This window comes from Sus scrofa, chromosome 9 (assembly GCF_054392235.1).
Source record: "Sus scrofa isolate SSC_HxYL_T2T_F1_AM1 chromosome 9, Sscrofa_HxYL_maternal_Yorkshire_Landrace_v2.0, whole genome shotgun sequence".
Lineage (NCBI taxonomy): Eukaryota > Metazoa > Chordata > Mammalia > Artiodactyla > Suidae > Sus > Sus scrofa.
Window position 1 is genome coordinate 26,944,528 of NC_139391.1, and position 22,855 is coordinate 26,967,382.

Genomic DNA, 22,855 nt, shown 5'->3' on the forward strand with positions numbered 1-22,855 from the left:
CACACCTCGGCCTCCATCCTGTTATAGCACCACCGGATTGAAAGAAAAGTCATGGGTCACTGGTGCCAAGGAGGGGATGGTTTTTCTCTTATTGGTCATTCTCAGTGCTAAAGACAGATGTGCCCTCCACTCGTCCCCGTGACTACCCTGTGGTCCTCTCTGTGAAGGCGGAGGCTCCTGGGCAGCCCAGGGTGTTCATTTGGAGTCTGGCCCCTGACACCTCGCCCAGCTACAGCTAGGTCTCCGCACGCCAGCATGGCCAGACACGTTTTGAAGAGCCTCTGGGTAACACCATGTATTCTTTTATTTTGGTTTTTTTGATAGTAGGACCACAACATTACATGTATTTTCTGAGGAATCGTGTGTTGTAGGACTTCCGTTATGCGAAATGCTTGGAAAATTGTAAATGTGATTTTAATCTTGTTTGTCAGTCTGCTGAACAGTCCCACCCCAAACATCCTAACAGCCTTTATCTTTGATTTACTTGAGAATCTTGCTGCTGTTTTTAAAGAGCTCACTGATGGGATCCTCTCTTGAAAGTGAAGTTGATGGCAGCGATTCTTTCTTTTGTTGTTTTGTGTGGGTCTTTTCATTTTATTTTTAATTAAATTTTTTTCATATTCTTTTCCATTATGATTTATCACAGGATATTGAATATAGTTCCACACACACACACACACACACACACACACACACACCCCCCTTGTCTATTTATTTCATATATAACAGTTTGCATCTGCTAATCCCAAACTCCCAAGCCTTCCCTCTCACACCCCCCACCTTGGCAACCACCAATCTGTTCTCCATATCTCTGAATCTGTTTCTGTTTCATAAGTGTGTTTATGTGTCATATTGTAGATTCCACACATACAGTGATATCACACGTTTGTCTTTCTGACTTATTTCACTTAGTATGATAATGTCTAGGTCCTTCCAACAGTGATGATTCTTGTCCCATTTCCCCATTCTCATAAAAAGAAGCTAAGATGCATTGAGACCTTCCTCTGTGCCCGACGACTACAGCCTTTGCCCTTGTTTCAGTGAAGCTTTATAACAGGCCTGTGTGGTAGGTCTTATTATTCCCGTTTATTGATAACGGGCACCAAGAAGTTAACTCATTTGCTCCACTTCACATAGCTAATAATGGTCCCAGCGGGATTATTACTTTGTTTAAGAAGCAGATTTGCCAAAACAGAACAAACAGCATAGCACATCCTTCCTTTTCATTCAGTGCATATTTTCTCCTCTGTTGTTTCTGTTCTTTAAATCTTTCTTGTACTCTGATCTTTTGACTTGACAGCCTCATTCTTTTTTCTTTTCAGTTCTCCCGTCTTAACATCCTTCCCTTTGTCCAAGGATTGCCTGACTTCCTGCCGGGCAAGTTATTACAGTGCCTTTTCTCTCTGTCTCCTAAAAGTAATCTAATGGAGGCTTTTTGCTAGTGAAATATCATTGTTGATTTGTAGTCCCTTTTATAAGAATTCCTCAAGGCAAGAAAACACACTCCTGTGCAGGTGTTTTCTACAGGGGCTGCTCTCTCTTTTCAGATTCATTTTCTTTAATCAACGGGGTTTGTTCATCTGACAAATAGAGTTCACGCCATGCTTTACATCAAAGGGCCTCGGTACATCTTCTCTGGATGTTTCACCAGCTTTTGGGGGCTGTGGGCATATTCCTTTGTGGGCAGGGAGGGAACTTGTTTTCAAGTATGACAGGATGGAAACCATTTTTATCTTAAAGTTTTCCTTAAGTTTCACATCTTTTGCTGGAAGAGGCTATGGAGTGTAGAGCAGTGTTTTTCAAAATGTGGTCTGTGGAACCCTAGGGGTTTCTGAGACCTAAAAACTATCTGCATAATAATACTAAGACGTGCCTTTTTTTTTTTTTTAAACTGTATTGATGTTTTTACTGATGGTACAAAAGCCACTTGGGTAAAACTGCAGGTGAGTCCACATGAATCAAGGCAGTGGCCCCTGATTTTATCAGAAGTCAGGTCACTTCTAATCAAAACACAGTGTTCTGCTGAAATAGTTCAAATGATCAGTGCTCTTAGATCTCAGACCTCATGTACAACTTTTTAACGTCTTGTGTGACAAAATGGGAAGTACATGTAAAGTGCTTCTGCCTCAAACAGAGGAAGAGCCCTTGTGTGACAAGCACTGGAACTTAACTAGCAGCCTTTTTCATCTTTAGTTGAAAGAACACTTGACAAACTGTGGTTATTCTGAGCTAGGTGTGTGATAGCCGTGTTCTAAAAAAAAAAATGAGTAAAGGGAGACTGCCATGGAGTTCCCGTTGTGGCGCAGTGGTTAACGAATCCGACTAGGAACCATGGGGTTGAGGGTTCGATCCCTGGCTTCCATCAGTGGGTTGAGGATCCTGCGTTGCTGTGAGCTATGGTGTAGGTTACAGACGCGGCTCGGATCCCACGTTGCTGTGGCTCTGGCGTAGCTGGTGGCTACAGCTCCGATTCAATCCCTAGCCTGGGAACCTCCATATGCCACGGGAGCAGCCCTAGAAAAGGCAAAAAGACAAATAAATAAATAAATAAATAAATAAATAAATAAATAAATAAAAAGAAAGGGAGACTGTCATGCCAAGAAAAACAATGGCCAGTATTTGTTGCCAATGATAAAACTCAAGCCTTCACATGAAAATTAGAATTTTGGAAAACTTAAATCTGCCACCATGAGCTCGACAGCTTCCCAGCACTTAAAACACTTTAATGATGATTGTGATCCATGGTGTATTAACAAATGTAATTTTGTTGATTACAAATTACTGGAAGGAGTTCTCTGTGTAGAAGATTTTGCATAGGTTGGTGCACCATTATTTTCCCAACAACCAACGTACACTGTTAGGAAATCGTGAATCGGTAAGGAAGGCTCACTTCAAATTCAAGATGGACCAATAGATTTTAACGTAACAGAATGTAGAGGAATCGCCAAAAGAAGGTCACCTGATAAGTTTTATCCTTCCCATTGCATCTTCCTTTAAGGACTTATCACTTGTTGAGTTTTGGTATAGTTTCAAAGATAGTCACAAATATAGAAAAAAGGTATTAGAGTACTCCTCCTTATTCCAACTACACATTTGAATGAGGCCAGATTTTCTTTATTCAACTACAAGTCATATAGCAATAGATTAACAGTGGAAGCAGATGTGAGAATCTGTCTTCTGTTAAGCCAGTCACTAAGGACATTTGCACAATTATAAAACAGCACCACTTTTCTCACTTTTTGTTTGAGAAAGGAGTGTTCCTAATTATATAACTTATGTTATTGTACTGTTTTTAAATGATTAACATATATTTTAATGCTTCTCAGTTTTAATTTTTTTTTTTTTTGTATTTTTCTCTTTTTAGGGCCGCACCTGTGGCATATGGAGGTTCCCAGGCTAGGGGTCCAATCAGAGCTGTAGCCGCCGGCCTACACCACAGCCACAGCAACGTCGGATCCGAGCCACATCTGCAGCCTACACCACAGCTCATGGCAACAGTGGATCCTTAACCCACTGAGCAAGGCCAGGGATTGACTCTGCATCCTCATGGATGCTAACCGCTGAGCCATAATGGGAACTCCTCAGTTTTAATTTTTTTTAGTTGAAACTTTCTGTTAAATTATGGTTGATTTATAATGTTGTGCCAACTTCTACTGTACAGCAGAGTGACTCAGTCATATATACATATATATACACACATTCCCTTTTCTGTAGTGTCTTCCCTAGAGACTGGATACAGTTCTCTGTGCTGCACAGTAGGGCTTTATTGCTTACCTATTCTACATGTAGTAGTTTGTATCTACTAACCCCAAACTCCTAGTCCCCCCCCCCCCCTCCCCCAGCAACCACAAGTCTGTTTTAATTTCTAATACAGTAAATATGGATAGATATGGCCCCCAGAAACAAAACAAAAGCTTATTGGGTTCAGTAATTTTTTAAAGTGTTAAGGCACCCTAAAACCAAAACATTTGAGCACTGTTTTTTTCTTTGAGTGGCAGGCAATAGACCCTGGAGCCAGGTGAGGTGCGCTTGAGTCGCAGTTTTGCCATTTACCTCTTGTGTGACCTTTAGGCAGGGGATTCTCGGTGCCTTGATTTGCTCATCTGAGAAGGAGCACGATCCTCACCGGCTGTCAGGAGGCTTAAATGAGCGCGGGTTCCTCGGCGCAGCGCCCTTCCCATAGGAAGTTCCCAGCCTTGCTGCTTTCCTTTTCCTCGTTCCAAGGCTCGCCGGATTTGCCTCCGAGAAATGGTGCTTTGTAGCGTGTTCCCCTCTATTCTTAGCTGGGAGTTCTGACCCTGGGGTGATGGTGAACTCCTGCATTTATAGTGGGTGCCTTCTTTAGCCTCTCTCGTTCCGTGTGTGCCCTGAGAGGGACGTGGACACCGAATCCCCGCTTGTCGATCCGGGCCACCACCCACTTGCCTGTGTCACTGCATTTCTGCACCGTTTGGCACCTTCTGCTTTATTTGTATGTCTCCCTCACAAGCCTGTCAAAGTTGGTCCTCAAACCGGGCTCCGTCTTGCCCGGACAGATAGATGCTCAGTGTTATAGATCTTTGTGGAATGAATGAATGAGCAGAGGAATGAGTTAGTGAGGGCGTCTGCTGCTGATCCAAATCACAGGCCTTTGACCTTTTGTAACTCATAGGAGTTGTAAGGAACCCAGATATTGTCGCTGATACCTAGGCGCTTTAAAATATCATTAAAATTCCATGGCATCCTTTGGAACCGTTCACAATGAGTTTGCATCTCAGCCTTAAGGCTCTGAACTGTGTGACCCGGAGCATGTCATTCTGGTTTTGTTTAGGCAAAAAGGAGATAATGAAACCTCATTCGCAGAGATGGGAGAATTACCTGAAGTAATGTGTGCACCGTGATGTGCTCAATGATGTGGCTTTCTCTGCCTTCCTTCCCCGTAATTAGCGAGCTGCTTTTGTCTTGTAGGACTTGGTGGCCTAGCTGGCTGTGTGATTTCTGAGTTTCAGATTTAGGGGTATTTGTCATATAATATGGTAGGCACTTTCCCAAGATTTTTTTCATCAAATTGAATTAGATGTATTTGTGTATCATCGCTTCATTAGTATAATCTTTATAACAATATTTTAGATGTAACTGAAATAGCCATATGCCCTTACCAGGCATTCACGTTAGCAATTATGAAATATAGGGCACTACAATTATTGACTGCAAATCTCAATTTATTAAAAAGTAACAAATTTATGCAAGGGATTCTTCACTCTAGAGAAGTCAGTGCAGATCGGTGGGCTGGTTGGCTTTAGAAAAAGTTATCTCGTTTGATTAATTGTTCATCATTTGTGTGAGATCTTACATGGCAGAGAAATACAAGCTTCCCAAATCTATCTCTATGTTCAAATCCACTATGAAGTGTGGCCAAAAAAATTCATGTATGGTTCACACTTGTGGCGATCCTGATGTTGCAAGTCTGACATGGGAGCTTGGAGGTGACATTTTCAGCATATTCCATGAGTGACTCTGACAATATGCAGGCTTGGAATTCATTGTTAAAGTGGAGACACTGTCGTGGAAATAACATGTGGCCAAATGGAAGAGATTGGAAGGGTGACTTTATCCCTTGCCTTGGTGTTCTGTGGAGGCAGGCAGAGTGCTCTTAGTATGCTAAGCTTTCATGAGAAACAACACAAATCTCCCTCACATACACAGGCATGTATGGAGGGAAGGAAACTTTCCCAGGGCCCATCTCCATTATCCACCGGCAAGGGCATTGTATTAAAACCTCTAACATTAATATAAGACATTGTAAGAAATTAGACAGGAAAAGAGGACTTAGAATTCAGTGTGCATTGCCACCCCACTCCTGGGTATATATCCGAAAAAAACCCAAAAAACACCAAATTCAAAAAAATGCATGACCTCAGTGTTCATAGCAGCACTATTTACCATTGCCAAGATGTAGAAGTATCTTAAATGTCTATCGCCAGAGAAATGGATAAAGCAGATGTGGGACATATATACAATGGAATACGACTCAGCCGTAAAAAAGAATGACAGTTTACCATTTGCAGCAACGTGGATAGACTTGGAGGGCATTATATGCTAAGTGAAATAAATCAGACAAAAATACTCTGTAATATCACTTACATGTGGCATCAAAAAAATACAGCCAACTAGTGAATATAATAAAAAGGAAGACACTCAACAGCTGTAGAGAACAAGCTGTAGAGAAGAGGGAAGGGGAACATATGGGTAGAGGATTAAGAGGTACGAACTGTTATGTATAAAACAAGCTACAAGGATGTATTGTACAATACGGGGTATATAGCCAATATTTTATAATAACTATAAATGGAGTCCAACCTTTAAAACTTGTGCACCACTATGTTTACCCTTGTAAGTTATATGAAATTGTACATCAGTTTTGCTTCAATTAAAAAAAAAAATGAAGTGTTTGTGATGGAGGAGCTTTGGAAGGCAGAATGGCATCGTAAAAGAGCTTTGCTGTGGGAGGGGCTGAAGGGCTCTACTGCTGGCTCGTTTTGTGACCCTAGGCATGACATAACTTTGTAAGCCTAGTATTCCTATCTATAAAATTGAAATAGAGGGGTGATAATGGAACACAATAATTTTTATAGTATCCTTGCACTTAATACGCCTTCAGTAAATGGCTGCTTCTGCTACTATTGACTGCTTTTATTACCAAAGGGATGTTTAATTTCTTGGGAAATCTTGTTTGCTTTATTGTAATGCATCCATGAGCTGACTGTATGAGGTAGCACGGTGTGGCAAGGAGAAATGTGCCTGCCTCTTGAGAGTCCCAGTCCCTGTGGGACGCTGCCACCTAGCAGAGCTCTTGGTGTCACGCGACTGCAACAACACACATCCTGGAAAGCTGGAGGAATGGGGCCAGGCCCTTCAGAACTTCTCCTCTCTGCAGTGTGGGTGAGCCGGGGAGCTTGGAGGTGCACAGCTGGGCGTTCGTGCTATGTCTTAGAGTTTATTTTAAGGTTTTTCATCCTGTTTGTTTTCCTTTGGTCCCCAAACTGTAAGTCTTTACTGCCTGCATACAGTGGTCAAAACACGTTTAAGCAGTGGAGTTGATGTGCTAACAATGCTTCTTTCTCAGTGGGAAGATCATGTGAGCCAGGGCACTCCAAGGAATCCCTTTGTGGACCTAACATAGGTCTGAACAAATAAGATGTATTTAAAGGTTATTTAAATTTCAGTGATTGAATTAATATAAGGCTTATTTAAGAACAAGCATAGTGCCTAGAGCTAGCAGTACTGTGGTGTATGCTGAAACTTTACTACAAGGATAGAGCTTACGTTAAGGTCTTACCATTCTCTCTCTCTCTCTGTCTCACACACACACACACACATATGCACACATGCTCACACACAGAACTACAGAGGGGGTGGGAGGAAACTTTGGGAGATAATGGACACGTCTGTGACCTTGATTGTGGTGATGGTTTCGCAGCATTTACTTATCCCCAAACTCATCACGTTGTGTATGTTAAAATATGTGCAGCTTTTTTATGTGTTAATCATACGTCAGTAAAGTAGTTTAAAAAGAACTTATTTGTGGAACGGGATCTCTGGAGTCTGGGTACTTCTGGTTTTAGATAAGTTAAACACCAGATCCATTGGTGTGAAATATGAATTATGACATTACATGCAGTTTGAGTTGATATTTATGTAGCCTTTGGATTTGCTATGAAAATCTAAATTAAAAAAATGATTTCCTCTTTGTAGATAAGGCTCCCTTATTCTGGCTGCTCCCTTATTCTGGTGCATCCCCGTGACTGTGTGGTAGCACTGGGATGATTCCTCTCTTTACGGTGCACACGTGGTTACCCTCAGAAGACTCCCGGCTCTGCACCTGCTCCCAGGCCTGTGAGGAAGCACGAACCCAGGGCTGCATGGAGGGCACAGCCCCAGGGCGCTCTGGGCCTGCTGTGGGGGTTGAGTGGGACAAAACATTTCTCCAACTGTGAGTTTGTGTTCAAGCTACAGAATCCCTGCGAGGCTATACCTCGAACAGGATTCGGATCACAGCACACATATAATTAGCCTGCTTTAGCACTAGATGGCTTTCTTTTGTACCCCCACCCCACCCCACCCTGCCCCCAGTAACTTTTATTCAAGCCTTGGTGTCCTGAGTAGTTTAAAAGAGACGTACTCACCTTTGAGCTAAGCTCTGTAGATTTAAGAATATGTTTATAATTGGTTATTTTAAAATGTATTCCATTAACAGCTATTGAGTGCCCGCTATGTGCTAGAACCTGCTAGGTGCTGTGAACATATGCACATGATTCATTGATTCAACAAGTAAGTTTTGAGCGCTTCGATCTTATTTCTGCTAGAAACTGTGGAGAGAGGTGAATAAGATGTGGCCCCTGCTGTTAGTCAACTTAGGAGTTAATGAGGGGAGAAAAAAAGACACAGGCAGTTTAATAAGTTTAATATATCGTGGCCCAAATATGCATGGAATGCAGTGGAAGCAGGTGCATGGCATATAAAAAGTGAGAGGAAGAGGGTAGGTGACTTCCTGGAGGAAGTGGCACCAGAGGAGGGCTCCAGAAGGCATTCGGATAGTCAGGGTGGATGTTTCAGCATCTCGTGTGTGCCAGAGTAAGGGTTTCCTCCACTCATACAGGGAGAAAGGCCCTCCAGATGGGGGAAACTTTGGGGGAACTGCAAGTATTTCTCTAGGCTTTGTACAAGGGATATTTGAGGCAATAGATGTTAGTTACTATAAATCGAGGAGATTGTATTAAGTCACGTAGTACTTAAGATACAAACAATATTGTGTTCTTAGAATAGGGGTCAGAACAATTTTTTTGTTTTTGTTTTAAGGCCCACTACCGCAGCATATGGAGGTTCCCAGGGGTTGAATCTGAGCTGTAGCCGCTGGCCTATGCCCCAGCCACAGCAACTCGGGATCCGAGCCGTGTCTGCGACCTACACCACAGCTCACGGCAACCCCGGATCCTTAACCCACTGAACAAGGCCAGGGATCGAACCTGCAACCTCATGGTTCCTAGTCGGATTTGTTTCCGCTGCCCCATCACAGACACTCCAACCATAGATGATTTATTAACACTTTTTGTTTTTGTGTCATGTCCTCAAGACGCAAATCCTTTGGTTGGAACATCCACCAACTGAGCCTAGGTCCTCCTAGCTGCTGGAATGGGGAGGGCACATTTTGACTTCTGTAATGGGGGAGGGGGTAGACCCGACTCCAAGGCTTCTTACACAGTGAATTCAGGGTGTGATTGACTCTCAGGAGTATCGTATGTAGTAGTTGAAAGTTGAACCGCCTAATTTCTAAATTATGTTCCATTTCTGTAGTGTTAACGAAATAATGTACCAGCAGTGCTTTCTTTTATTTATTTATATTGAGGTATAGTTGATTTACGATGTCGTGTTAGTTTCTGGTGGACAGCAAAATGATTCGGTTATAAGTATACATATGTAAATATATTCTCTTTCATATTCTTTCCCATGTGGTTTATTATAGGATATTGAATATAGTTCCCTGTGCTCTACAGTAGGATGTTGTATCTATTTTGTATATGGTAATGTGTACCTGCTAATCCCCAAACTCTTTTTTTCTTTTCTTTTTTTAAAAAGTATAATTTACAATGTTCTCTCAATTTTTACTGTACAGCAAAGTGACCCAGTCATACATACACATCTACATACACACACACACACACACACACACACACGTTCTTTTTCTCGTATCATCTTTCATCATGTTGCGTCACAAGTGACTGACTATAGTTCCCTGTGACATACAGTAGGACCTTGTTGTTTATCTCTTTTATGTATGTAGTGTGTATTTGCCAAATTCTTAAGTTATCCCTTTTCCACCCCCTTTCCCCTTTGGTCACCATAAATTTGTTTATGGTTATGGAGTTTAAGATTCCACATACACGTGACATCACATAATATTTGTCTTTCTCTGACTTACTTCATTCACTATGATAATTTCTAGGTCCATCCATGTTGCTGCAAATAGCATTATTTGATTCTTTTTAATGGCTGAGTAGTATTCCCTTGTATATGTATCTTATCTTCTTTATCCACCTGTTGGTGGACATTTAGGTTGTTTCTGAATCTTTGCTATTGCGCGTAGTGCTGCTGTGAACATTAGGGTGCATGGATCTTTTCACATTAGACTTTTCTCTGGCTCTATGCCCAGGAGTGGGATTGTTGGATCATATGATAACTCTATAGGCTTTTAAAAAGCTCCCTTAAATACTGGATTCTGGGCCTGCGGATTGAGCTGCATTCCTAAGCGCCTCCTTACCTAAGCGCCCGTGAATTCCCCATCCCTTTATGAAGCCAAACGCTGTGATGACGCAGCGCCTGTGCTTCTCCTTTGCCTTGTTTTGGGCTGCCCGTTCCTCTCCAGCCTCCTCTGCTCATCCTGCTGCAGAGGGACAGCCTCCCCCTTTTCTCCAGTTCAGCTCCGGAGTCTCTCCTTGTCATTGCAGCTCGGGATCACTTCCGGCAATTAACAGGTAGTAACGAATGACTCCGGAGCCTCCAAAGCTTTGTGTCCCTTTAACAGAGCACTTACTCTGCAATGAAATTAGGGTGGTTGTGTGCCCATTGTCTGTGGAACCAAATCATACTAATCCTGAGTCCCCAGATGGTCTCACTCCTGGCTTTGTTACTTACACTTCCCAGCATAGCGCCCAGATGAACTCAATTGTTACTTTAAAGGTTAGACATACCTTCTGCATTTTGGTTCACACTGATAATGTCTGAGAGCTATTTCAAAATAAGCATTGCAGAGTTAAATTTCACAGAACTTTAGATCAAGTGATTTATCACAGATTCCACTTGGAGAGAGTCTAAATTAAATAGGCATTGGTGTATTTATTTTGCTTGTCTTCTGCAGGGGATGGACTGGTCCAGGGACCCAAATTCAAGTTTGGTGCCCAGGAGGATCATACCGCATAGAGGTTGAGAAGTTTGGAGACCTTCTTGCTCCCACCTCTCTCCACCCCTGTCTTGGTTTTTTATGGTTCCTTAGGGAAAGTGAGTAAGAAAGTGTATTGAGGTGTGTGCTCACAGTTTAGTGTTGGAATTCCTGTTTCCCTTTTATTTTTTTAAAAAAATTTAAAAATTTTGCCTTTTTTTTTTTTTTAGGGCCGCACTGTTGCATGTGCAACTTCCCAGGCTATGGGTCCAATCGGAGCTGCAGCTCCCAGCTCACACCACAGCCACAGCAATGCAGAATCTGAGCTGCATCTTCGACATACACCATAGGTCATGGCAATGCCGGATCCTTAACCCATTGAACCAGGCTGGGGATCGAACCTGCAACCTCATGCATAGTAGTCTGGAGGGATCGTTACCGCTGAGCCACGAACGGAACGCCCCTTGTTTCCTTTCTAAATGTGTGTACTGCGTGCAGGTGTTCATGGAGCGGGGGTGTCATGACCTGTTCACGTCCCTCAGGCCTCAGGTTCAAGAGTGTGTGTGGCCTATGCCATCGAGAGAGCTTGGCATCACATGAGGGCCACATATGAGCACACAGACTAGCCCTTATTTTTCAGATACTGGTTGTGAGATCTCCACACTCCTAAACAGGGCTTCTAGGGCATCTGGCCCCCGGAAAAACCTCCAGCTCTGCCAGAATCAGAAGGCTTGGTTGCTTCCATTTAAGTTTGAGGATGCTGGCACACTCAGCAAATTCCTTAGCTCTTTGAAAGGGAAGGTAGAAGCCACAGAATTGTTTGTTGCTGTGGTTAAAAACTCTTGTTATGAAGTTAGAGGAGGTTATTCTAATCTCAACAGTGAAATTGTTTTCAAAGGCATTCAGTGGTTTTGGCTTCTATGGAGCTGGCAGGAAATTTTGCACTTTGGCGCAATGACACCTGGGAATTCTTTTGCAGCAAGAGGAGGCTGTGAGGAGTGGGCGCCTGGCCTGCTGCAGACCCCAGGGCACTGCTGCCAGCTGCCAAGGGGAGAGCGAGTGCTCCCTCATCTCAGGGGACAGAGAGGTCCAGGGAATCGTGGGAACTCTCAGAGACAGGCTTTGGAGGGGACCTCTTCTTTCAGCATGATAGTGAGACCATCTCAGGGACTGTGCCGAGTTCTCCATCACTCAGAGAACATATATCCCGTATAGAGAGTAACAGGTACACATATGGTGCTGCCTCCAAGCTTCGCCAGGGCAGGAGCACCAGCCCATATTAAATGACTGTTTTGCACACTACTAGGCAGTTGATGTTTAAGGGTTAAGATGTGTGTTTCCGATCATAATTGCTGTGGCCATTGGCAGAAGGCAGGCCAGTGCAGGGGGAGGTGTTCTGGGGGAGGTAAGCTATACTGGGGTGAACTTTAAAGGACTTGGGTCAGGGAATGTGAAACTGGAGGATGCCATTCCCAACCAGACCTTGGAGAATGAGGGTGACATGTGCACGGGCTGCTGGGATACTGAGGGGACCCGAGAGACTGGTGACGGCTGGGAGGGGTCTGATTGTGGACAGAATTTGAAAACCTTGAAAACCAGACAGAATTTGAACTTGAAGCTGTAGCCAAAATGGCCATGGGCAAGGCAATGACATGCCGGCCGTGGAGTTTAAGGATGGGTGACTCGCAGCTGGGTGAGTGCCGGGTGATAGTGGGGTGACAGTTTGAATGTCCTCCGGTGTTTACACCTGCAGGAACCTCTGAGCCTGTTTTGTTGGTCTGTCTATGGACTTGGTCTCAGATCTTAGGGAACAAACTAGTTACAGTGGAGGCGAAGCCAATGAGCAGGTGACCCGGGTTCTGGTGCCTCTCGCCTCCCCCAGGAATCTTGCTTCGTTTTCCCTGATTCATTTTTCCTTCAACAATGAGGCCTTTGTTATGGCTACTGAGGAGTGAGGGAAAAAAAGCCTTGTCCGGGGTCACATTACTTAAAGGCCTCTGGACAGTTCCAAAGAAAGTAAGCGCGTAAGACCATAATGGGAAGGAAGTTTCCATGCTGTAGACGCCAGCCCAAAGCAGTCACGCTGGTAGAGAGAGAAGCAAGGATTCTTCTTGTTGACAAATGACATGCAGTTGTTGCAAAGAAAAAGGAACATTCTGGGTGAAATGGGTCATCGCCAATATAAGGCAGAGATGGCGAACCCTCAAACTGGAGTTTCGAAAGTTCATAAACGGATGTCCCCTTCCAGTGGGGACCCAGGGGTGAAAAGACCCTGGGCTGCTTTTCTGTTGCTTCTGCCATGCTGCCCACTCAGGGGGTGAGCCGTGGTCCTTAGATGAAGGTCTGGTTTAGAAGAAGGTACCTGCAGGTTACCAAGTCAAGAGAAACTTACAGGGAAATGGCTTCATTCACAAATGACACAGCGCTGAGCTGGTAGGATTGCTGGTCCGCTGTGGATGCCCCTAAAAACCACACTGTCGCTGAGGCCAGGGCCCCAGCTGGGCCTTGCAGCTCTCGCCGGCTAGGGGTGGTGTCCAGGTGTCTCCCAGCTCTTTTTTTTTTCTTTTTTTTTTTGCTTTTTAGGTCTGCACCCGAGGCATATGGAGGTTCCTAGGCTAGGGCTCGAATCAGAGCTATGGTTGCTGGCCTATATCACAGCCACGGCAACGTGGGATCCAAGCCACGTCTGTGACCTACACCGCAGCTCACTGCATTGTTGGGTCCCTGACCCACCGAGGGAGGCCAGGGATCGAACCTTCATCTACATGGTTACTAGTCGATTTGTTTCTGCTGTGCTACAGCGGGACCTCCTCTCCCAGCTCTTCCTCCCTGGGGATGGAGAACTGCAGGAAAACCACACCTCTGCTCGTGTTGGTATCGATGTCCAGTTTCTTTTTTTTTTTGTTGTTGTTGTTGTTGCTATTTCTTTGGGCCGCTCCCACGGCATATGGAGGTTCCCAGGCTAGGGGTTGAATCGGAGCTGTAGCCACCGGCCTACAGCCAGAGCCACAGCAACGCGGGATCCGAGCCGCGTCTGCAACCTACACCACAGCTCACGGCAACGCCGGATCGTTAACCCACTGAGCAAGGGCAGGGACCGAACCCGCAACCTCATGGTTCCTAGTCGGATTCGTTAACCACTGAGCCACGACGGGAACTCCCGATGTCCAGTTTCTGATTTCCGGTATCCTCGACCCTCTGGGTTAGAGTATGTGCTGGGTGTTTTGCATAAGAAAACAGACTCAGGAGTTCCCGTTGTGGCTCAGTGGTTAAGAATCCGGCTAGTATCCATAAGGATGTAGGTTCAATCCCTGGCCTTGCTCAGTGGGTTAAGGATCTGGCGGTGCCGTGGCTGTGCTATAGATCACATATGCAGCTCTGATTCGACTCCTAGCCTGGGAACTTTCACATGCCGTGGGTGCGACCCTAAAAAGAAAAAAAAATAATAAAATAAATATAAAAACAGACTCAAGTGGTGCTACCAGAGTTCCTAATGAAGATCCTGAGCTAGAACAGGAAGGGAGAGATTGTGGGACTGGAGATGGTGCCCCTCTTACATTCCGTGTAACCCAGGAATCTCATGCAGACCCCGTGATGCTCATTTTTTGGTCACGGACCTTGTCTTATAAGAGAGGGAACTAGAAGTGCGATGATTCCCTTAGGGCGGCGCAGTGCCGAGGGAGCTCGAGTGGCTGTCTCTTGGCTTAGCAGAGAGATGACCCCTGGGCCCGTCTCTCTGGAAGGCCTGTTTGATCACCTCTTCAGCCGCCTTCTCTCTTCACCTCCGAGGAAAGGATGCAGCAGTGGGAGCAGAACTCTCCATCAGTGTGTGCACCACCAAGTCTTAAATGACTGTTGATATGGATTTGGGTATCCTGTCCTTCGGTCTGCATAGGGGTGTGTGTGTGTGCGTGTGTGTGTGTGTACACATGCTCGCACACGTGTGAAGTGCATTAGTAATTTCGTAATACTGAGGCCTGCAGAAGAAGTGGTGACAGGTGGCACATCTTTGGTGCCCTCTGTGCTCATGTCCCCCGCTTAAAGCCCTGCTCTCTGTACAGGGCTCTGGAGCCTGGAGCCCTTGAGGCTATCCCCCACTCGGCAGGCTGTTGGATAAGGTGTGGAAAAGCAGTTGACACCCACATCCTGGTGAGTAGGAAAGGCTTTGTGCAGGCGTCTTACCTGGGTTCCGTGTTGAAATCTGGGTTGTATCTCACACCTCTCCTGCACACTCCTTTATACACTCATGCATATAGACATATAGATTCTTAGGCCTCAGTTTTATTGGCAGTTTATCCTCTATTATCACTTGAAAATTTTAGTCCCATGACTAGACAGTATGCCCCAAAGTTGTAATCTGCTGGTATGTGCCTTTTCTGTCCAAGATCCATGTACGGGAACACCACACTTTGTTTCGTTTTTATTTTTTGCTTTTTGGGGTCACACCCGTGGCATATGGAGGTTCCCAGGCTAGGGGCTGAATCAGAGCTACAGCTGCCAGCCTATACCACAGCCACAGCAGCTCCGGATCTGAGCCACATCTGCGACCCACCCCACAGCTCACGGCCACGCCAGATCCTTAACCCACTGAATGAGGCCAGGGATTGAACCCACAACCTCATGGTTCCTAGTTGGATTCCTTAACCACTGAGCCATGATGGGGACTCCCCAGAACACCACACTTTAAAAAAAAATTGAATTATAGTCGATTTACAATGTTGTGTTAGTGTTAGGTGTAGAGCAAAGTGTTTCAGTTATATATATATTTTTCCTTTTAGATTCTTTTCCATTATAAGTTATTACAAGCTCTTGAATATAGTTCCCTGTGCTATCCAGTAGGTCCTTGTTGTTTATTGATTTTATATATAATAATGTTTATCTGTTGCACTTTCTTTACTGAAGTATGTGGGTCCTCACCCCTCCCTGACTCTGATTTGGTCGGGGAGGGGCCAAGGGTGCACAGGGTGTGTTTTGTGCTGTTTTGTTTCTTTGCCTGTGTGCACGGTTCTCCCTTGAGCTTTGGGCTTCTTGACGTTATCTGTGTGCCAGAATCACATGGACAGCTTTATAAAATACAGAGGCCCGGGCCCTGTTCCGGAGGTTCTGATTGACGAGGTCTGGGAAAAGCCTGGGTACTGACATCGTCACAGTTCCCCCAGGTGATTCTAAGGTTGCTCCGTGTATCTTTCCAACTTTCCACCAACATTTTCCACCTGCCTGAAGTAGGAGCCAGGCCAGGATTTGCCTTAGAATCCAGGCCATCAGTGATTCCTAATTTTAGCCGTAGACTTAGATTTAGAGATGTAGAGGACGAGGCCCTGGAGGGGCTCAGTGTCTTTCCAGGGTAGTTCTTGCAGGTTGGCCAAACAGAAAATGCTGACAGGTACTGTCACAGGCACTGGAACTGTAATTTTAGGCTGATCTTTATATAGGATGTCATTCATCCTCTGTATTTATCAAGACCTCAGTCACAACTGCTTTATTTGTTTTAATGTTAGAAGACAAATATTCTAGTTGTCATAATCTTTCTTCTTCTCTCTAGTCCAAACCTGCCTCTGAGACCTGTGAGCACACATGCGAATATTATTTTTTGTGTTGAGGTCAAGGGACTTAGGAAGAAGATGAGTAAATTTCTATCTTATGGCCTCTCAGCATAATTAGTTGCTTACTGCTAGCTTTGGTCTAGTGGGAAATCAGTAGATCACAGACCTAAGCAAGACATTTCCAATGACTAGTTTGAAGTGATGGCTGAAAAACATTATTTTTCTTCTTCTTTTTTTTTTTTTTTTTGCTTTTTTAGGGCTGCACCCTTGGCATATGGAGGTTCCCAGGCTAGAGATTGAATTGGAACTGCAGCCGCTGGCCTGTACCACAGCCACAGCCACACCAGATCCAAGCCGTGTCTGCGACCTACACCAGAGCTCACAGCAACATTAGATTCTCAACCCACTGAGCGAGGCCAGGATCAAACCCGCAGCCTCGTGGTTCCTAGTCGGATTCGTTTCCGCTGAGCCATGACGGGAACTCCTATTTTTCTTCTAATGGAATTATCTTTGGGGCAAGGATTTTTATTTATTTATTTTTGAATATCACGACTCTTTCCCCGGAGTAAACTAAGTTACTTTTGCCAAAAAAGAGCCTTCAGCTTGGTGCCCACGCAGAGAAATCCGTGCACAGAGGGCCGACAGCCCAGACCCATCGTGCTGAGTGTTCCCACGATGTTGTGTGGGCCGTATCAGTGTCACTGTCATGATATCTCATACTCAGTGACTGTAGGATTGAACACAGCGTCACGTTTAATTGAAACAGGAGTTGCACTTTGGTTTATGTGTGAAGCAGAAACACTGGAGCTGAGAGGCCAGTGCTTGGCAGAGGGCCAGAACCCATGACCCGGCCTCATATGGCCACACGGGGCCCCAGAAACCTTAGAGTGGGCTGAGCGCTCTGTCCTGGGCTGGGCCGGGCCCTTGCTCACACGTGGCCTGGCCACTCTGTATCTTTCCCCTGTTCCAAGAGACAGCTGCACTTCCCGTTTTAGTTGTCCTTTCCCGGCCTCCCCGGAGCCTCCCTCCTTTCTGTCCTCCACCTGGATGGTTCCGAACGTGACCACTGCGAACTTGGCCAGGTCCATGGTCGGTCGGTGTTCTTGCTGCCGCCCTGGGATCAGGGTTGTGTGACAGCGTCCCTGCCTTCACTCAGCGTATCTTGAAAATTGTTATTGTGATGTCCTGGGTTGTTTTGGTGGCTGGCTAGACGTGTGATGGTTCTGAATAGTAACTTTGGAATTTTATGAATCGAAAAGACAGAGCTGCCACTGCTCGTGGAAATGCGCGTGGGAGCTCGGCCGGCGTGAGTAGGGCGGGGCGGACTTTACCGACACTCAAGTGCGCTTTGCTTTTGCCCCCAGGTCCCCCGCCTGCCTGTTACAGCCCCAGTAGTCCCGTCCAGGTTCTGGAAGACCCCAACTACTTTTTCCCAGACTTTCCGCTCTATTCTGGGAGGCATGAGGCATCTGCTTTGACAGTGGAGGCAAACAATAGCATCAGGGAAAAAGTTGGTAAGTTCTTGTACTGGCACTTGGGTTGGAAAAGCAGAACGATGTTCAGTTTCTCATATTTAGCTCTTTGCATAATTTTTTCTCTATCCTCGTTTTAAAAATCAGCATATTGGGAGTTCCCGTTGTGGCTCAGTGGGTAACAAACTAGCATCCATGAGGGCACGGGTTCGATCCCTGGCCTTGCTCATTGTGTTAAGGACATGGCCTTACCGTGAGCTGCAGCGTAGGTCACAGAGGCGGCTTGGATCTGGCGTTGCTGTGGCTCTGGCATAGGCCAGCAGCTGAAGCTCGGATTTGACCCCTAGCCTGGGAACTTCCATATGCTGCAAGTGCAGCCTTAAAAAGGCAAAAAAAAAAAAAAAAATCAGCATATTGGATTATCGATTGTCTCTTTATTGGTAAGTGCCTTGTTTTTAATGTTTGTTAAATATTAACAAGGTGTTAATAGATAATTTTACCTGACTCTCTCAACAGATAGAGTTCCTCAGTTTGTAGGAACTTCAGAATCATGCCATTTATTCCCTAATTTTTCTCTCTTTCCTAAATACTCTTTTGTACTCTTTCCCCAAATGTTTCATTTCCTTTTTTCTTCTTGGCTTTCATTTTTACCTCTTTTTGCAAATGATTCAGAAATTTGGTGAAATTCAAAACTATAGTTGGGAAGGAACTGCCACCTTTGTAAAAACTTCCTGCCTATTTTTCAGGGCTTAAGAGATTGGTTAAACCATGAAGGAATCTTTAAAACACTTTATAGTAGGATTCAGAGTTTTTGCCAAATACACTTTTGAAAAGGGAACTCAGTAGTTTTCATGCTTAAGACTCCCGTTCCTTTTCTTATTCATCCAAAAAAGTCATTTTCCTTTGGAAATACGTTTTGATTTTAATTTGAATTTTATTCATTTTATTTTAAAATGTTGATTTTTATTTGAATTTGCTTGTTTCATTAAGCCCTGAGGGTAAGGACTCTCCACTTTATTGTCCTAACCCAGCACCTGTCAGAGGGCCTGAATATAACAGCTCGGCATGTGGTATTTGTAGAGTGAGTAATGGCCCAGCTCAACCCACTCTTTTTTTTCCCTCTTTCTTTTGATTGTTCCTCAAATATTACAGTTATTTGGCAGTTCGTCTTGTGTGGACTTTCAATGATCCATTTTTGTTGTTTAAAAGTTTTTATTGTTAGGAGTTCCTGTTGCAGTTCAGCAGAAACAAATCCGACTAGTATCCATGACGTCGTGGGTTCGATCCCTGGCCTCGCTCAATGGGTTAAGGATCTGGCGTTGCCATGAGCTATGGTGTAGGTCACAGACGCAGCTCAGATCCGGCGTTGCTGTGGCTGTGGTGTAGGCCGGCAGCTGAAGCTCTGATTTGACCCCTAGCCTGGAAATTTCCATATGCCTCCAGTGTGGCCCTAAAAAGGCAAAAAAAAAGTTGAACTTTGGGTTTATATCTTGGTTACCCTATACATTCTTTGAAGATGAATAAGTTTGACTTTAGTCCACCCTCTGTCCTGTGAGGCAGGCATGAAGCCTGACCATCATACAGGGGCAGGAAGTTCAGAGAACCTAAGTAATTTGCCTTAGATCTTGCAGGCTTGATGTTGGGGTGCATCAGAATTGAGCTTCAGGAACCATTCTGCAAAGTTCTTTACTTGGCAATTCTTTTTTTTAAGCCATTAAAAAGATGAGGTAGAGTTAATATACGGCTCTGTGTATATAGCAAAGTTATACAGTCATATATTCTTTTTCAGATTCTTTTCCATTATATGTTATTCCAAGATACTGAGTATAGTTCCTGTGCTATACAGTAGGACATTGTTGTTTATCTATTTCATATGGAGTAGTGTGTATCTGTTCATCTCAGATCCTAATTTACCCCTCCCCTGCCCACCCCCCTCAATGCTTTCCTGAATGCCTTCTGAATAGTGAGGTAGCAGTGTTCCCGGCACTGGGGATACAGCACGTGAACAAAGCATACAAGTCTTTTCCTTCCCGTGCTTAAATTCTAGTAGAGGAAGACAGATAATAAGTACGGTATTGATTAAAAGGAGAAGAGGCCAGAGGCAAGTGATCGTAGGCAAGTTAGGACACTCAGGTAATGGGTTAGGGGAGTAGAACCCGGAGAGTGACTGGGGCCACGGAAGCCAGGGCTGCAGTTTTACATTACGGAGACACTAAAAATGTCAGCCCCCATCGCTTGTTCTCATATTTTAAGACTGGAAAGAGTAAGAGGGATGTAATCCTTGACAGCAACCCTTGCCCAAAAAAAGATAGTAAACCTAATTACATGTGTCTGTGTATACACACCCACGTATATGTGTGTGGTTGTGAGTATATGTGTGTTTATATATCTTATAAGCATATCTTACTACTTCCATTTTTTCTCATTTCACTGTGGACTGAAAAACTAGCTTGACCCTTGATTAAATGTATGGAGCAAAGGAGGCAAAAGGGTCAAAACTGAATCTGAAATTTCTACCCGGATGACTCTTATGATGAGGGTGGCATTTATAGAAGAAAAAAGGCAAGAAAGATGGTTTGGAGGAAAACGCTATGTTGTATGTATATATGAAAACATAGAACCATCATTGCATGAAACGGTAGAAGTGAAAATTGTAGAATTGAAGGCTGCTTCGAGTTAGGCTAGTTCAGCCTCCTCCATGTATATGTTCCTGTATGATTATGAAATGGGGTAACTTATGTACTTCATGGCACCCAGATATTCTTTTACTGGTTAAATGTTTGACCTCCCATTACACACTAGGGAGACCCAGAGGCATGACCTTTGCCTTTAAGTGGTTGAGAGTCTTGTGTATATAAATCATTGCCATCCACTGTGATCATTGCTCTAAGGGAGATTCAGCAATGGGGCTCAGACATTGGAGAAGGAGGACTCCAGCCTGCTGGGCTGCAGCAGGAAGGGCTTGCTTCAAAGGTAGCTTTGCGCTCATCACCCGAAGCATGTCTAGGAATTTCCCAGGAAGACAAGATGAGATGCATCTTTCTAGACAGAGGGACGCATGGGAGCAAAGTCCTCGAGGCCGCATAGAGCTAGCATGTCTGGGAATTCTATGTTCTTAGGTATTGGTGGAACTTGAACTCCAAGGGGTTGCCAGTGAGGGAGGCGGTGGTGGCATGAAAGAAACATTGCTGGGTAGGAAAGGCAGTGCCTGCTACACCCCATGATGGAATGTCAGTTTCATCCTGTAATTAATTGTTGAGGAGTTTTATGCAGAGGAGTGCCAGTGCTTAAGTTTTCCTGTTTGAACAATCTTTCAGGGCCGTGCGAAAGACAGGTGGAAGTTGAGGGATGAGCTTAGAAGTAGGAGAAAAACTAGTATCAGGGAAATAGAGGAGGGAGAGGGGTTTGGGGATGAGATTCTGATGGTTCATAATCCCGAGTGAACACAAATTTCCTTGTGGATGAGTCAGGTCTGGATCTGTCTCTTCCTGTCTCTGTGACCTCAGTGATGGACCTTCTCTCAACCTCTCTCCTCGAGTGGATGGATGTATGTGTATAACTGAATCCCTTTGATGTACACCTGAAACTAACACGACATTGTAAATCAACTATACTCCAACCTAAAATAAAAATTAAATTCGAAAGATGGAACTTAAATAATAAATTAATAAATAATTAAAAAATCCCTCTCTTCTCATCTATAAGATGGGAGAATTCATACCTGCCTCCTAGGATTATGTGTGGGCTAAACTAAATAATGAGAGAATTCAGTGCAATATATGGCACATCATTTGTACCTTAAACATGGTTCTCGTGGTTGTAGTGTGGTTATTAATAATGAACTGACACCAGAATAAAGGGGGGAGTTGGGAGAAATGTTTCCTTTCGGAGGTAGAATTGACTGGATGTTGGGGCAAGGGAGAGGAAGGGATTTTGGAAAACTCCCAAGTTTCTGGCTTGGCTAAGAGCAGAGGGGGCAGGGGCACAGGGGTTGGTTGGGTGGGAGAGTGTTGGGGGGTGAGGAAGACACACTGAGTTTGGAGGACTTGGGGGCCATCGGCTGGTGGTGGTCGATGTGTGGACCACGAGTCAGTGGTTGCAGATGAGCGTGGATGTGGTGGGACTGTGTCGGGTGAGGTGGGGAGAGCGCTCAGGGCAGAGCTGTGGGGAACACTAGGATTTAAGGGGCAGGTGGAGAAAAGGGATCCAGAGGCAGAGTGTGCAGAGAAGCAGGATCCAGAACCATGGGGTGGCCTGGATGCCGAGCGAAGAGAGCATTTCAAGGAGTGGGTGATCCACCTGCCAAAAACTCCAGAAAAGTTATGCCAGGAAGTTCTCCCCAGGAGTGGTTACTAAGCAGAGCGGTAGGGAGAGTAGTGGATGGAGCGTTTGGAAGGTGGAGACGGCAAGTGTCGATTGCCTTCTGAGGACAATTAAGAGAGAAGGAAAGGAGAGATGCAGGCTGGAGTCAGAGGTTTACCTAGGGCAGGAAAGGTCGTTTCTTTTATTTATTTATTTATTTATTTACTTATTGTCTTTTTTCTTTTTAGGGCTGCACCCATGGCATATGGAGGTTCCCAGGCTAGGGGTCTAATGGGAGCTACAGCTGCCAGCCTACGGCACAGCCACAGCAATGCCAGATCTGAGCCGTGTCTGTGACCTATACCACAGCTCATGGCAACACCAGATCCTTAACCCACTGAGCGAGCCCAGGGATCGAACCTGCAACCTCATGGTTTCTAGTCGGATTTGTTTCCTCTGCGCCATGACGGGAAGTCCTCTTTTTTTTTTTTTTAATTAAAGTATAATTGATTTACGATGTGTTCATTTCAGGTGTACAGCAAAGTGGTTCAGTTATACATATATAATACATATGTATATACATACATATATACACATATATTCTTTTTTAGATTCTTTTCCAT

At 44.6% G+C, this 22,855-nt stretch overlaps 1 protein-coding gene and 1 long non-coding RNA gene across 41 annotated transcripts in view; both read left to right on the forward strand.

Moving 5' to 3' along the window:
- The window catches only part of AMOTL1 (angiomotin like 1), a 167,337-nt gene that overhangs the window by 69,847 nt on the left and 74,635 nt on the right, over positions 1-22,855 (forward strand). For 25 of the 40 annotated variants that reach the window (XR_014815023.1, XR_014815024.1, XR_014815035.1 and 22 more), the window contains one exon: positions 17,823-17,972. The exons of 12 other annotated variants lie outside the window; for them this stretch is intronic. Coding sequence is in view for 3 of the 28 variants with exons in the window: in XM_021062681.2 (XP_020918340.2) it covers positions 17,823-17,972 (150 nt within the window). In the remaining 25 variants the exon portion in view is untranslated. Of the gene's footprint in view, positions 1-14,976; positions 15,065-17,822; positions 17,973-22,855 lie in introns of those variants that run through there. 3 more of the 40 variants (XR_014815033.1, XR_014815034.1, XM_084975755.1) reach the window with 2 other exon arrangements.
- On the forward strand, positions 520-6,168 carry LOC146399808 (uncharacterized). The gene is made up of 2 exons (XR_014815099.1): positions 520-2,288; positions 3,388-6,168. It is a non-coding gene; the product is annotated as an uncharacterized LOC146399808 (long non-coding RNA).